The 14,825-nt window shown below is 38.7% G+C and overlaps 1 protein-coding gene across 1 annotated transcript in view; it reads left to right on the top strand.

The window, feature by feature from the left end:
* The window catches only part of Crppa (CDP-L-ribitol pyrophosphorylase A), a 318,445-nt gene that overhangs the window by 186,328 nt on the left and 117,292 nt on the right, over positions 1-14,825 (top strand). Inside the window, exon 9 of the mRNA XM_045136023.1 lies at positions 14,257-14,388. Coding sequence (XP_044991958.1) covers positions 14,257-14,388 — 132 coding nt within the window. The remainder of the gene's footprint in view (positions 1-14,256; positions 14,389-14,825) is intronic.

The following is a 14,825-nucleotide window of genomic DNA, read 5'->3' as shown; positions in this document are numbered from 1 at the left end:
TTGAATTAAAATTTTTAAAGTCATAACAAAGTTATAAATCTTTTGTTTGGTTAATTCTTTCATGAAAAATACTTGTGTTGTCATTTACCACCACTTGCTAAAAGCCATTATTTCTCAACCTACCCGGGTAGCTGGTGTTTTACTGTGTAAAGATTTATAAATGGGCTCTTGAGCATTTGCTCTGGGTTTTTATGGTAGCTTGTAACCTACTTAATTTGCTCCGATATATCAAAATTATGGCTTACCTTTCATGATGACATTGATTTAAACTTATTCTTCAGGGATGTGGTTCCATGTTAGATGCTTGCTCATTTCATTTTAGTTTTTAAAAGTACAGTTCATTAGATTAAAATAATTTTCATTAATAGAATCCATGTAATTCTTAAACAGTTGAAGGAAGATGAAGGTTTTTCTGAGTATTTTTCTAATCCTTGAGATAAACTGGTTTTTTATCTGCTTAATAATTAGCCAATTTTACCAATTATTAGATTTCCTTCATACTTTTACTGTAAAAATGATGGTTTGATGATGCTAAATTTAATTCACTTAATTTACATTCTATATTAATTTGTGGAGAAGTTACAGGATCTAGTGTGTGAACTCTGGTTTATCTATGAATCTTCTTAGGCCTTGTATTTGATATACATTAGGACTTTTACCTGGGCCATACTCCTTTCCATGTTGGTTGACATTAGGCAATGCATTATTTGGCTACATGCTTAAGCTTCACAAACTGACTTTTTTTCTTAGTTAAAAAATCTCTTTTCCCTCATATCTCACGAATCCTGACTTCATTCTCCGGCCTTCCTATGAACATTAGCTGTCGAATTATGGTGTTAATTGGGGAATTAGAGAAAAGTGTGCTCAGTATTTAGTTGTCCTTTAGCAAGCTACCTGTCCTTGGAGAAAAGTGAAGGTCTCATTTGTTTTTATTAGTTATGTATATAGTCTGTATGCAGCCGTGATGGTACCATCATTAGCCTTCTCCATGTCATCCCCCCAGGAGGAATATGCAATGTCTTGCATTGTGGGGGTGGCCATCAGTTACGGAGGAGAGGCAGTGTCACTGTGCATAATGACCCAACTTAAGGCTCTAAGAATCTTTCCGTCCCCTCTTCTGTGAATTTATCTGAGCCATGTTGGGTTCATTTTAGGTCTGTTTCAGTGACAAGGTAGTGGGAGTCTCTGTGTCTCTGGATCCCTGGTTTGGTAAGAGTTGAGTGTTCTCTTTTTCTCCTTCATCCTTGTGCTGATACCAGATTCACCGAGAAAGCAGCTCTTTCTCATTTCCCCACTGTATGGCTTCAGCTGGTGCCCCGGTGGGGTGTGATGAGCTGATTCCCTCCTTAGGTTATGCATCCATCTGAAAAAGAGAAATAAATTCTCCAACAGAGCGGGAGGCCAGTGAAAGATACATGGGTACCCATTATTATTTTAGAGAGAATTTAATAGGTGTAGACTCTGTTGTAGCCCAATATTGGTGGGAGCTTGATGTTGGAGAGCAGGCTCGTCTTTGGATATGGTTCTGACTTGTTTCCCTATTCCAGGTATGCGTTCTATTCCACTGAGTAGATCCGTTAGCCAAATCAAGAGTTGCTGGTAACCCTCCGTGGCTGTGTGCCACTATTGGACTTGTGTGACCATCATGTTATGTTGATTGCTGTTGAGTAGCTTAGACCATGAGTTGCTTAGACAGATGTTGGTCATTTTTCCTTAGTCACTCATGTAACACTTCTTGCACTAGACAAGCTAACTATCTGGGGACTGATTCTCTTCCAGTTTCCAGCCAGGTCGCTCCATGTTCCACTGCAACAGCAAATGGTGTCTTTGGCAGTAGGGTCTCACCATTAACCTTTGGTGGGTCATTAAGTACTTTGACAGAATTCTGTCTTTTTGGGGGAAACCTTGTAGGTCTCTCTGATCAACAGCTCATTGTGGATGTTACCCACATGCTTGTACTGGGAGTTACAGTTTAGTGTCAAGGGAAAAGAAGGAAGAAAAATACAGGTAATATAAAAGAGAAAGAAGGAGGGGAGAGTGAGAGAGAAACACAACATTAAAGATAGTCTTTATCATACCCTCTCCAGGCCCCTGTGACTCAGGTGTTCTCTGTAAGTACCTGATGAAGGTTTGACTTCATAGTATGTTTTTCAGGATGTAGGATTTTATGGTACCATTTCCATTTGAGTCCAGTTTTTTTATCCCCCCCCCCCCGTCAGACCCTTACCCTCCCCTACTGTCCCACCATCTCTATTGTCCAGTCCTCGAGATGTTTATTAGGTATGTCAGCATCTCAAGCAGATTCAGGTTAGGAGCTATGGATGAGTGAGATCATATGACGATTATCTTTCTGTGATAGGGTGAGTTTGCTAAGAATGTGTTATAAGTTTGACCATTTTCTTTTTTCTTCAAATTCCACTGTGTCATTTTTCCTTACTGCTGTGTAGAATTCCACTGTGTAGATATACCTCATATTAGTTATCCATTCATCTAATGATTGACATCTGGGTTGATTCCAGCTCTTAGCTATTATGAATTGAGCAGCTATAGATATGGTTCAGCAAATATCTCTGAGCTGAGGTTTGGAGCTGTGGGGCTCCTTACCAGTCAGGTAGGTAGTGCCGAGGGAAGAACCAGGCCTGCTGGTTTCTCCCTAGGGGTTGAGGAGGATGATGAGCATCGGATGACCCAGACGTCTCCTGGATACCGGAGAAAAACCACTCAGAAGTGGCAGGCCAGAAGCCATTAGGTGTCTTGCTGAGTCCTAGCTGGCCAAACTTTAGCTAGGCTCAGGAAGCTCCACTAGGCCTCACGCCTGTCAGTTTCAGAGCCCAACATGGAGCTTTTAGGGTAAATGACCAATAAGGTCATTTGGCACCTCTATACTCATCCTTTTTAGGAGTTTCCATATTGCTTTCCATAGTGGTTGTAGCAGCTTACATTCCTACCAACTGAGTGAGGGTTCCTATTTTTCCACATCGTCACCAGCATTTGTTTTCATTTGATTTTTTAATGTTTGCTATCCTTACTGGGATAAAGTGAAATCTCATAGCTGTTTTAATTTGCATTTCCCTGATGTTTGGAGATGTTGAACATTTTCTTATGTGTGTGTTTGCCATTTGTAATTCTTGCTCCGAGAACTCCCTATGCAGTTCTCTGTCCCATGTCGTGAGTGGATTGTTTGAGTTTTTATTGTTTAGGTTTTTGAGTTCTTTGTAGATTCTAGAAATTAGGCCTCTGTCCAGTGTGTATCCAGGAAAAAAAATTTCTCCCATTCTGTGGGTAGTCTATTGACCCTGCTTATTATATGTTTGTCTGTTGAAAAGCTTTTCAGCTTCCTGAGATCCCAATGGTTGAGTGATTGTTTAATTTCCTGAGCTATTGGGGTTTTGTTCAGGAAGTCTTTTCTCACTCCAATATCATGGAAAGTTCTTCCTATTTTTTCTTCCAGTGATACCAGATTTTCTGGTCTTATATTAAGGTCTTTGATTCATTTGGACTTGATTTTTTTGCATGGCAAAATGTGTGGATTGAGTTTCATTTTCCTTCATATGGTTATCCAGTTTGTCCAGCACCATTTGTTGATGATACTATCTTTTTTCCAATCTACATTGTTAGGGCCTTTGTCAAATATCAAATAGCTGTAGTTACTTGACCCAAATTCTGGGTACTTGATTCTGTTCCATTGGCCTATAATCCTGTTGCCAGTACCATGTTGTTTTTATTACTATAGCTTTAGATCAGGTATGGTGATGCCTCCAGGGTTGTTTATTTTCTGAGGATATGCTTGGATATCTGAGGTCTTCGGCCATTGCATATGAATTTTGAGATCATTTTTTTCTATCTCTGTGAAGAAAGATGTTGGGATTTTTATTGGTATTGCATTAAATTTGTATATTGCTGTTGGTAAGATTGCTGTTTTCACAATGTTAATTCTGCCTATTCAGGAGCATGGGAGGTCTTTCCACTGTCTTAAATCCTCCTCAATTTCTTTCTTGAGTGTTTTAATGGTTTCATTCTAAATTGCTTTCACCTCCTTAGGTAATGTTATTCCTAGGTATTTTATATTTATTTGTTGCTATTGAAAATGGGACAATGTCACTTGTTTCTTTCTCTGTATCTTTGTCTTTTGCATGTAGAAAGGCTTCTGAGTTTTGTGCATTGATTTTGTGTCCTGCTAGTTTACTGAAGAAGTTAATCACTTTTAAGAGTTTTGAGATGGTGGTTTTCTGGTCACTTATGTATAGAATCATGTCATCTTAAATAGGGCTAACCTCTTCCTTTCTAATTTAAATCCCTTTTATTTCTTTGTCCTGTCCGATTGCTTGAGCTCGTACTTCCAGTACTATGTTGAAGAGTAGAGGTGAGAGGCCATACCCCCATCTTGTTCCTGATCTCAATGGGAATTCCTTCAACCTCTCCCTATTAAGTATTACTGTGGCTTTAGGGTCTATAGATAGCCTTTATTTCGTTGAGATATAGATCATCCATGCCTATTCTCTCCACTGTTTTGATCATGAAGTGATGTTGTATTTTGTCAAAGGCCTTTTCTGTATCTATTGACATGATCATGTGTTTTTTTTGTGTGTGTGTGTGTTTAAGCTTATGTATGTGGTGTATTACTTTGACAGATTTCCATATGTTGTACCACCCCTGCATTCCTGAGATAAAGCCTACTTGATCAAGGTGGATAATGCTTTTCATGTGTCGTTGAATTTGGTTTGCAAGGTTTTTGTTCAGGATCTTTGTGTCTAAGTTCATTAGAGAAATAGGCCTATATTTTTCTTGTGGCATCTCTGCCTGGTTTTGGTATTAGGGTGATGCTAGCTTTATAGAAGGAGTTGGGGAGCTTTCCCTCTTCTGTGACTATGTGGCACACTTTGAGAAAACTTGGTTTCAGTTCTTCCATGAAGGTTTGATAGAATTCAGCTGAGAAGCCATCTGGTCCTGGACTCTTATTTTTGGGGAGGTTTTTGATTACCATGTCAGTCTTGGTGGTTGTGATAGGGTTGTTTGTGTCTAAGAATTCATCCTTTTCCTTCATACTATCCAGTTTTGTGGAGTAGAGGTTTTTGAAGTAAGTCCTGATGATTCTCCCAATTTCTCTAATGTCTGTTGTGATCTCTTCTTTTTCATTTCTAATTTTGTTAGAGTTGTCTCTTTTGTCTACTTGATCAAATTGGCCAGGGGTTTATCAATCTTGCTTATTTTTTCAAAGAACCAGCTCTTTGTTTCATTAATTTTCCTAATTGTTTTCTTAGTTTTGAGTTCATTAATTTATGCTCTGATCTTAATTATTTCTTTCCATCTGGAGCTTTTTGGTTTGGATACTTCTTCTTTTTCTAATGCCTTTAGGTGGATGGCTAGGTTACGGATTTGGAATCTCTCTGTCTTTGTTATAAAGGCACAATGAATTTTCCCCTGAGGCCTTCCTTCATTGTGTACCATAATATTTGGTACATTGTGTTTTCATTGTCATTCATTTCTAGAAATTTTGCAATTTTACTTTTTAATTTTGTTCACTACCCACTTATTGTTTAAGAGTGTGTTGTTTAGTTTTTAAGAGTTGGTTGGGTTCCTGGCATATCTTTTGTTGTTAATTTCTAACAAGACAGCACTGTGATCTGATATTATGCAGGAAATTATATGAATCCTCCTAAATTGGCAGGCTTTATGACCCAATATATGGTCTACTTTAGAGAAAGTTCCATGGTCTGCTGAGATGAATGTGTAATTTGTGAATTTGGGTAGAATGTTCTGTGGATATCAGTCAGTTCTAATTGAGCTATGGTGTTGTTGACCCCTCTTATTTCCATGTTAATTTTCTGTTTGGCTGATCTATCTATTGCTTATAGTTGAGTATTGAAGTCCCCAACTATGATAGTGGTTATTTTCGTTTTATTGTCAAGTAGGTTTTGTTTTATCAATTGTGGTGCTCCTGTGTTTGGTGCATAAAGATTGATTGTAATAGCCTCTTGTTGGATCATTCCCTTGATAAGTAAGAAGTGACCTTTTTGTCTTTTTTGATTACTTTTGGTTTGTAGTCTATTTTATTTGATATAAGTATAGCTACACCTGCTTGCTTCTTATTTCTGTTTGCTTGGAATATCATTTTACATCCGTGTACCCTAAGGAGGTGTCTGTCTTTAGTTGTGAGGTAGGTTTCTTGAAGAAAGCAGATTGAGGTGTCTAATTTTCTGATCCACTCTGTTAGCTTATGTCTCTTAATGGGTGAAATAAGTTCATTCATATTTAGGGTAGTAACTGTGAGGTTTGATTTAATACCTGCCATATTGTGGTGGTTTATGTCATTTGGTATTTTATTGGCCTTCCTATTTTCTGTACCTTCTCAAAATTTGGTTATTGTGATCTCCTTCTCATAGGCACTTGAGGTTGGTTATTTGAATCTTCTGTGTGGAGCATTCCTTGAAGCACTCTCTGTAGGTTTGGCTTTGTGTTCATATAATTGTAAAGCTGAGTTTATCATGGAATGTTTTTCTTTCACCATTTATAATGAAGGATACTTTTGCATGGTAGAGGAGTTTGGATTGGAAGCCATAAGTTCTTAGACTTTTCAGTGTTCCATTCCAGGTCCTTCTGGCTTTTAGGATATTGATTGAGAAGTCTGAAGTAATTCTGATGTTTTTTTTTTTTTTTTAATATGTAATGTGTTGTTTCTCCCTACCTGTTTTTAGTACTTTCTCTTTGTAATCAATGTTTAGAGTCTTAATAATAATATGTTTTGAGATGAGTGGATAATGAAGATGTGGTACATTTATACAATGGAGTTCTACTCAGCGGTAAAGAAAAATGAAGTTATGAAATTTGCAGAAAAATGGATGGACCTGGAAAGTATTATACTAAGTCAGGTAACCCAGGCCCATAAAGCCAAGTGCCACATGTTCTCCCTCATATGTGGATCCTAGCTACAGATGACTGGGCTTCTGCGTGAGAATGAAAATACTTAGTAGCAGAGGCCAGTAAGTTGAAAAGGAGACATAAAGGGTGGAGAAAGGAAGGGAGGAGGGTACTTAATAGGTTGATATTGTATATATGTAATTACAATGAATGTAATGGGGAGGTAATATGATGGAGAATGGAATTTCAAAGGGGAAAGTGTGGGGGTGGGGAGGGAGGGAATTACCATGGGATATATTTTATAATCATGAAAAATGTTAATAAAAATTAAAAAAAAAAGAAAAAAAAATAATATGTCTTGGAGAATTTCTCCTTTGGTCCAGTCTGTTTGCAGTGCTGCTAGCTTCTTGTGACTTGATGGGACTTTATTTGGAGGGAATGGGAAAATTTGCGCCAATAATTTTGTTGAATAAGTTTTCCATGCCTTTGTTCTGTATTTCTTCCCCTTCTGGTATTCCCATGATCTGAATGTTGGGAAGGTTAAGGGTATCCCACAACTGTCTCATGTTCTGATCACAAAAATTTGTTGAACTTTAGTGCAACTTTTGGACTCATGAACTGTTTCTTCTATTTTGTCTTCCAGTTCTGAGTTTCTATCCTCCACATGGCTGACTCTATTCATAAGAGCTTCTATAGAGTTTTGGGCTTGTTCAATATCATTTGTGTTTTCTACTGCTTTTTTACGTATAGTTTTCAATCCTCTGTCGAGTTCCCTTTTCAAGTCATTTTCTGATTTTCTTAATGCGTCTTGAACTTCATCCTGGTGTTTTGTTTTTGTTTTTTTCTTCATCCTGGTGTTTTTATGTCTTCATTGAGATTAGCCAGCTGGCTATTGAGGTTCTCTTTCTGTGTTCTCCTTCACATCATTTAACTGTGTTGCAGTCAGGTTTGCATTGGCCATAGAAATCACCCAATCAGCAGCTTGTGGGTAAAAAGAGGTTTATTTTGGTTTACAGGCTCAAGTAGAAGCTCCTTGATGGCAGGGGGAAATGATGGCATAAGCAGAGGGTGAACATCACCCCCTGGCCAACATAAGGTGGACAATAGCAATAGGAGAGTGTGTTAAACATTTGCATAGGGAAACTGGCTACAACACCCATAAGCCCACCCCCAACAATACACTCCCTCCAGGAGGCATTAATTCAAAAATCTCCATCAGCTGGAAACCTAGCATTCAGAACACCTAAGTTTATGGGGGACACCTGAATCAAATCACCTCAAATTCTCTTTGGAATCCTTCTTGGTTCTTTTCTATTAATTCTAATGTAGCAAGCATGCCATTCATACAATCATTGGTCCTTTGTTCAGTTTCTGCAACTTCTGCTATTTGCTTGGCCAGGGTTGTATCGTTTGTTTATTCATTTTGGGGTTCTGATCCTATTGTCTCTTCTAGTTTTTAATTAGAGACAACCATTTTGGGACTGAGAAATCTAGCTGGATTTACTTGCATCTGGTTTTGTGTGCTATACCTTTTTCACTGTGGTCTTCCCATCACAATGCTTCAGAAAGCCTATGGTGTGGGATGCTAGCCTGCTGGCCAGGGGTGGGGTGGGGGTGGGCGTCCAGCGGTCAGTGGGATGACAATTGCCTGTGGAGTTCAGAAAGGCTAGGGTAGAGACCCTAGCCTGAGTCTTTGGGGAAGGGAGGGGGCAGCGGTGAGTGGGATGTGGATTGGGTGTGTGGGGTTCAGAAAGGCTAGGGTGGGGACACTGTCCTGCTGTCCTGGGTCCCTCTTCAGGGGTGGGAGCAAGCGAGTGTGCAGGGTTCAGAATGGCTATGGCACGGACACTAGCCTGCTGTCCTGTGGCCCCTGTTTGGGGGTGGGAAGGGACAGCAGTGAGTGGGCCCACGATCTTGTGTGCGGAGCTCAGAAATCCTAGGGTAGATAGGTGACTGGGACAGCATGATCACACACGCAGCTCAGAAAGGCTAGGGAGGAAATGGCCACAGGGACAGCGATTCTGCCCGAGGAGCTCTGTGAGATGGGAGGAAATCCTAGAGCCAGAGCCTAGTCTGCTAGCTTGGGTCCACTTGGACTGCTGTGTGTGAAAGAGGGACCTCCTGCTGGGACGTGGCTAGGATGGTATTGGGGCCTGGTGGGCTACTCAAGAGCATGGGAATCAGTCGATTCCCTGTTTGGTTCCTCCATACCCTCCCACTGGAAGCCTACTAGAATCAGCAAACCCCTCAAAGAAAAAACCCTGAACCTTAAGGTTTTTGTCTTTCCTTCTCTGTGAGGTGAGGCGAGGTTAGGCAGATGCCATCTTGACCAGAAGTCACCGGAAGGTCGTATTTTTAAATACAAAAGAATAATTGAAATTCAGTTTGGATTATGCCTATACTGAAGGGCTACTAGGCAAATCTAAGGCATGTGTAGGACTGAATATAGGTGCTACATGAGGTGCAGTTGGACGTTTTCCTAACCCTGGGAACCAGACTGCTAGCCACCTATAAAGGTAGTCCACTACTAAATGTATAAGCCACTTGCCAGTGAACACAAGTAAACTTCCCAACACATATTCCAATGAAATTACAGAATCTTTTGGGATAGTATGTGATAACCTTTTGTTTGTATAAACTTAAGAAAAACCTTAGAAATGCCATACTAATTAGGAGGCATTATTTTACTGTAATTTCCCTGTGAGTAAATGAACAGTTATTCTTGCTCATCTGCAGAACTCAAGCCGATGAATATTCTGCTCACTTTCAGAGGATGGGAATCTGCCCATTATGTAAGCTTGTTTGATTAGGACAAAAGATTTACCTGTCTCTGGTGTCATCATGCATTTTTTTTGCTATTTTCTGCTGTGATTTTATAAACATGTCTGCCTTATAAAAATTAAAATTCATTGTGTTTCTGTACCGGTTCTCTTCCCCCTGAACTCATAAAAATTGTTAGTGTGTTTTTGAAGTTTAAGACTAGTTGCTTATGTGAAGTCTATGGCTGAGATCATGTTATTAGTAAGCCCCTCTGTGGGGGATTGTCCTGGCTTTCTCAATGCCATCAGCTGTTTGCATCTGGTAGCAGTGTTCTGAGTTGCAACCTGCTACTTCATGCTTGGATTTTGTTAACATGAGTATGTATTTTCCAAAGCCATTATTTATACCTGTGTTCTTTTAAAAGTCAATTGGCCAGGCATGGTGGCTCACGCCTTTAATCCCAGCCCTAGGGAGGCAGAGGTAGGAGGATCACTGTGAGTTCAAGGCCACCCTGAGGCTACATAGTGAATTCCAGATCAGCCTGGGCTAGAGCAAGACCCTACCTTGAAAGACCAAAAACCAACCAAACAACAACAACAAAAAAAGTCAGTTGCATCACCCAACACAGCACTTGTAAATATTGTAAATATTTAAAGTCAGGACTTGTGATGTTTATACTATGTTTTTTCAAATATATTTTATTTATTTAAGAAAGAGAAGGGAGGGAGAGAGGGGTCAGGGCTTCTTGCCACTGCAAATGAACTTCCGATGCATGCACTATTTTGTATGCTTGACACTATGTAGGTTCTGGGGCGTCAAACCCAGGCTAGCAGGCTTTGCTAGAAAGCACATTTATTGGCTGAGACATCTCTTCAGCCCTCTCCTGTGTCCTGTAATTTTATGTTTTAGTTTCCCACAGTTTAAGTCCTTGATTTGATGAGATAAGAAAGATTAGGTTCAGAGGTATATAAATAGTTTGCCTAGAACTCACATTTATGAACCATTTAATGGGCAAAATTAAATGGGCTATTGATTTCTTTTTTAAGTATCATTAACTTTTTGGGTTCCAAGGGATTCAAAAGGTAGTAACTTCTAAGCTATAGTTGGAACAGAAATCTTCCAGTTCCTCTTGAGATCTCTTGCAAGAGTATAGAAATTCTAAAACTATTGCACCTTGTTTTTCATTTCTTAAAGGTATTTTGCTGCAACATACATTTTTGTAAGACATATTATCCTGTCTGTGTCATTGGTAAATATGGATTCAAAATTGGTAAATGTGAAAATGACATCACCTTGTTGACGAATTTCTAAGATAAGGACAGCAGGAACTTTGGGAGACAATTACAGTCTCCAAACCTGTGCAGTCTTGATTGTAAAATGTTCCCATAGCCTCATGTGCTTGAAATTGTTAATCTCCAGTTAGTGGAGCAATTTCAGAAGGTTGTGGAGCCTTTGGTGGTAGGATATATGCTGAAGGAAGTGTGTCATTGGAGGAAGGCCTTAGTGTGTTATAGTCCAGCTACGCTTGTCATACACCCTGCTAACGTGAAAGTGTGACATCTGTTGCTTCTACCCTGCTTCCTCTGCCATGATAAACTTCCCCTGATACTGAAGCTGGAAATACACCCTTTCCTTCTATGAGTTGCTTTTGGTTAAGTGTTTTATTCCAGCAAGGGGTTGTAAGTGATGCAGAGCAGAAATGGACAACACCCTCATTGGCTGTTGTACTGCAAACATGGAAAAAGTAAAAGTATGCACCTTCTCCCTGAGCCAGCCTCTCCAAAGGGTGGCTCCACTCCTGTCAGGTGCACTTCCAACTGTGTCAGCCCTTCTGGCAGAGTTGCTGTGCAGAGCTCTATGCCTAATTGCACACTGTCCCCTTCCCTTCTCCAATAAATGTTATTTCCCTTATTTCTCATGTGTTTTAAAACTATGGGAATTAGAATTAAAACAGTTTTCTGTGGTGTGGGCTGTCCCTTGAGTAATTTTCTTTTCCTACAAACTCCTTTAACATGGAACTGACCATTTGTTGATAAAACATATTAAACCAAAAATGTGTATCCACCTATCTGTGTTGCCCAGGTTGAGCACTGGAAAAATCCAGTTACATTATTTGAGAGAGACAGTGTGGCCATTGAACTTTCATGGTATCTAAAAATATGTGTAATTGTGCAGTCTTTGAAGTTTAATAGTACTTTGAGGCCTTTCACACTGCATACCAGTAGTGTTCTCCAGTCAAGGTGGTTTGGTTTCTGAGGATGTCATGTCTGGGTCAGTGGAGGAAAGGATTTTATACCCTTTGTCAGTCTCCTCACTTCAGGTTCTTACCATGACTTCATTTTCCCCAACTACCTGGAGTTGTTAAACTAGCCTGCTTCTTGCCTTGACATTTAGTACCACTATTTCCTGTTGACTAAAAGATTCAAAACTCAAAAGCAACAGGTTTGGTAGAGCTAGTTTGTTCTTCAGAGTAGAGGTATGTGTAAGTGTGCATGTGAATGTCTGTTCACCTCCCTCTCTGGGAGATGGTGTGCATGAGTCATTCTTTACAGTACAAACAGGAACAAAGATATCTCTTGCCATATAGGGCATGGCGGGATCCATGTTCCAAACCCCTCTTTACAGATTTAATCTCTCCTAATAGAAAGGCTAGATTAAATAATAAAGTCACAGTTCTTGAACTGGTTAGGAGCTGTTTTTACCATGAGCATTGTTGCCTTATGAGATAGCTGAAATTCTACCTTTATGTGTTTCCAGGGAAATCAAGGTAGAAGAAAGGGAGCCCAAGGTCAGAGGGTCACATACTCTCATCCTTTACTCTTCAGCTGCTTAGCTCATTGGAAAAAGTTTATTTTTTTAAGATATTTTATTTCTGAGAGGGAGAGAGAAAGAGGGAGAGAGAGAGAGAGAGAGGGAGAGAGAGGAAGGGATGGAGAGAGGGAGAGAGAATGGGTGTGCCAGGGCCTCTAGCCACTTCAAATGAACTCCAGACACATGTACCACCTTGTGTATCTAGCTTATGTGGGTACTGGGGAATTGAGTCTGAATTCTTAGGCTTCACAGACAAGCACCTTAACTGCTAAGCCATCTCTCCAGCCCATGTTTCTGTTTTTAATTTGCTTTAAAAAGATGTGCTTCTTTCATTGTCCATGCTTTCAGCTTCCTTATGCCTTAAAACTTGAAAGTTTTTGTTATTAATTGGCATGTAATTATGCTTATGTCCATGGGGAACAACTGTATGTATGTATTGTCAGTTAACATGTTTAATGAAAATTTCTAAAGTATAGTTAGTTACAATCTATTGAGCAAGCATGTATTAAATATTACTGTACAGTTCCCTTTCAAATGAGTGTTATAAAGGCTAAAGTACAACTCAGTGACTGAGGGTCTGGCATGGGAGACCTCCAGGCTCAGTCTCAGCACTGAAAGGAAAAAAAAAGTTTTATATAAGTACTTTTCTCTTGAAAAGCAAAACTAATGAAAGAATGGAAAAATTTCATTTCCATGTATTGCAGAAGGAACTCAATGCATTTTTTTTTTTTTTTTTTGCATGAAGTGTGTTTCCAAGTGGTAAGAAACATGCAAGGGAAGGTATTTTTACAGGAACATGAGGGCAGGGTACAGGTTAACATCCTTCTAGCTAGTAGTAAATGTAATTGGACAATTTATGATTCTCAAGATTTTAGTTTGCAGTTGTATAAGTATATGCATTTTTTCTAAGTGTGCATTTACATTTTGTTAGCTTTAATATTGTTTTGATACGTTTTATATGATACAAATAATCTCATAGAAACTTCAGTAATTTGAAAAAATGAAGGACAATTACCTTGAGGTTCTTTAAAATTTAATGAAAATATCTTAAAAATAACTACTTGAATATAGCTGAATATAGTTACTTGAATATTTTCCAGAACACTAACTTTGGTGAAATTAACAACACTTTTTTTTAAAGAAAAAAGTGACTATTTGTTAAAAATATCAATTATTTTTCTTAAATAGCATACCTAATATTTCCTATCTTTGAACATATATACTTTTATCTATTGTAGTTATAACTTATAAATTAAGTTGAATTAGTGGAACCATATTTTTATATTTTACTGGTAGAAGTTGAAATAGAATGATGAGGTGTTTTTTCATGTTGTGTTTTCACTGATATTTACCACATGATTATCAAGGAGTATTCATTCACCTTTTAAATATTTAGGCTGGGGCTAAGGATGTAGCTCAGCTGTTAAAGTGCTTGTTGCACAAGAAGATGCACCTGAGTTCAGTTCACCAGCATCCATATAAAAGCTGGGTGTGATGACCTGCACCTGTAATCCCTGCACTGGAAAGGAAGAGACAGAAAGATTCCTCGGGCTTACTGACTAAATAGACTAGCTGAGGCATTGAGCTCCAGATTTAATGAGAATCAAGCCTGTTTCAGATCAGAGAGAGAGAGAAGAAAATATTTGGAGAGTGATTGAGGAAGACTCTACATAGATAAAAGAAAAAGGAAGAATGAAAATATTACTTAACACACAACTAGAAATTACCATAATTTAACAAAATCTTTATAATATTGCAACCATGTTTTGAGTTTAATTTTCCTGAGAAAAGTTGACAAAAATGTGTTTTGCTGTTTGTATTTGACAGGTGCACTTCCTTGATTTTGCATTAGGACCTCCCAGTCAGCAAATGGAAAGCCTAATGTGGATTAGGGAATTTGCAAAAGAAGTGAAAAAAAGGAATATTTTATTATGTGGCCTCCTCATAAATTACTCACAGGTAGGTAACATGTTGCTGTGCACAGATTGTGAGTTTACTAGTTGGAAACTGATTTTGTTATAAGTAAATGGTTACTGCAAACTTAAATATCTCTTCATGTACTGTCATGTGTTTGTTTCTAGGAGAGAAAAAAATTGGAACAGTTGTTTTAGGGAAAATATATAAACTGGTAAATAACCACCTATAAGGCAGCCCATATAACTTTGACTAATTTGCTAATCAAAAATACTGAATGCCTAGTTAGAAGTGAACTTCACATAAATGCTTTCATTTTACACTGAGTTACTTGCTCTGCTTCCAAAACATATAACCATGTCATCAAGAAGGTGATAATGCTTGGTGTACCTAGGATTTGGAAATACAAGTAAACGGTGCTGTAGAAGCGATAGAAATCAGTACAACCAAGGGGAGATTCATATTCCTGCTCAAGGGCAGAT

The sequence above is a fragment of the Jaculus jaculus genome, chromosome 16 (assembly GCF_020740685.1).
Source record: "Jaculus jaculus isolate mJacJac1 chromosome 16, mJacJac1.mat.Y.cur, whole genome shotgun sequence".
Taxonomy (NCBI): domain Eukaryota; kingdom Metazoa; phylum Chordata; class Mammalia; order Rodentia; family Dipodidae; genus Jaculus; species Jaculus jaculus.
The sequence above is the reverse complement of the archived record's forward strand: the minus strand, read 5'-3'. Positions and strand labels throughout refer to the sequence as shown.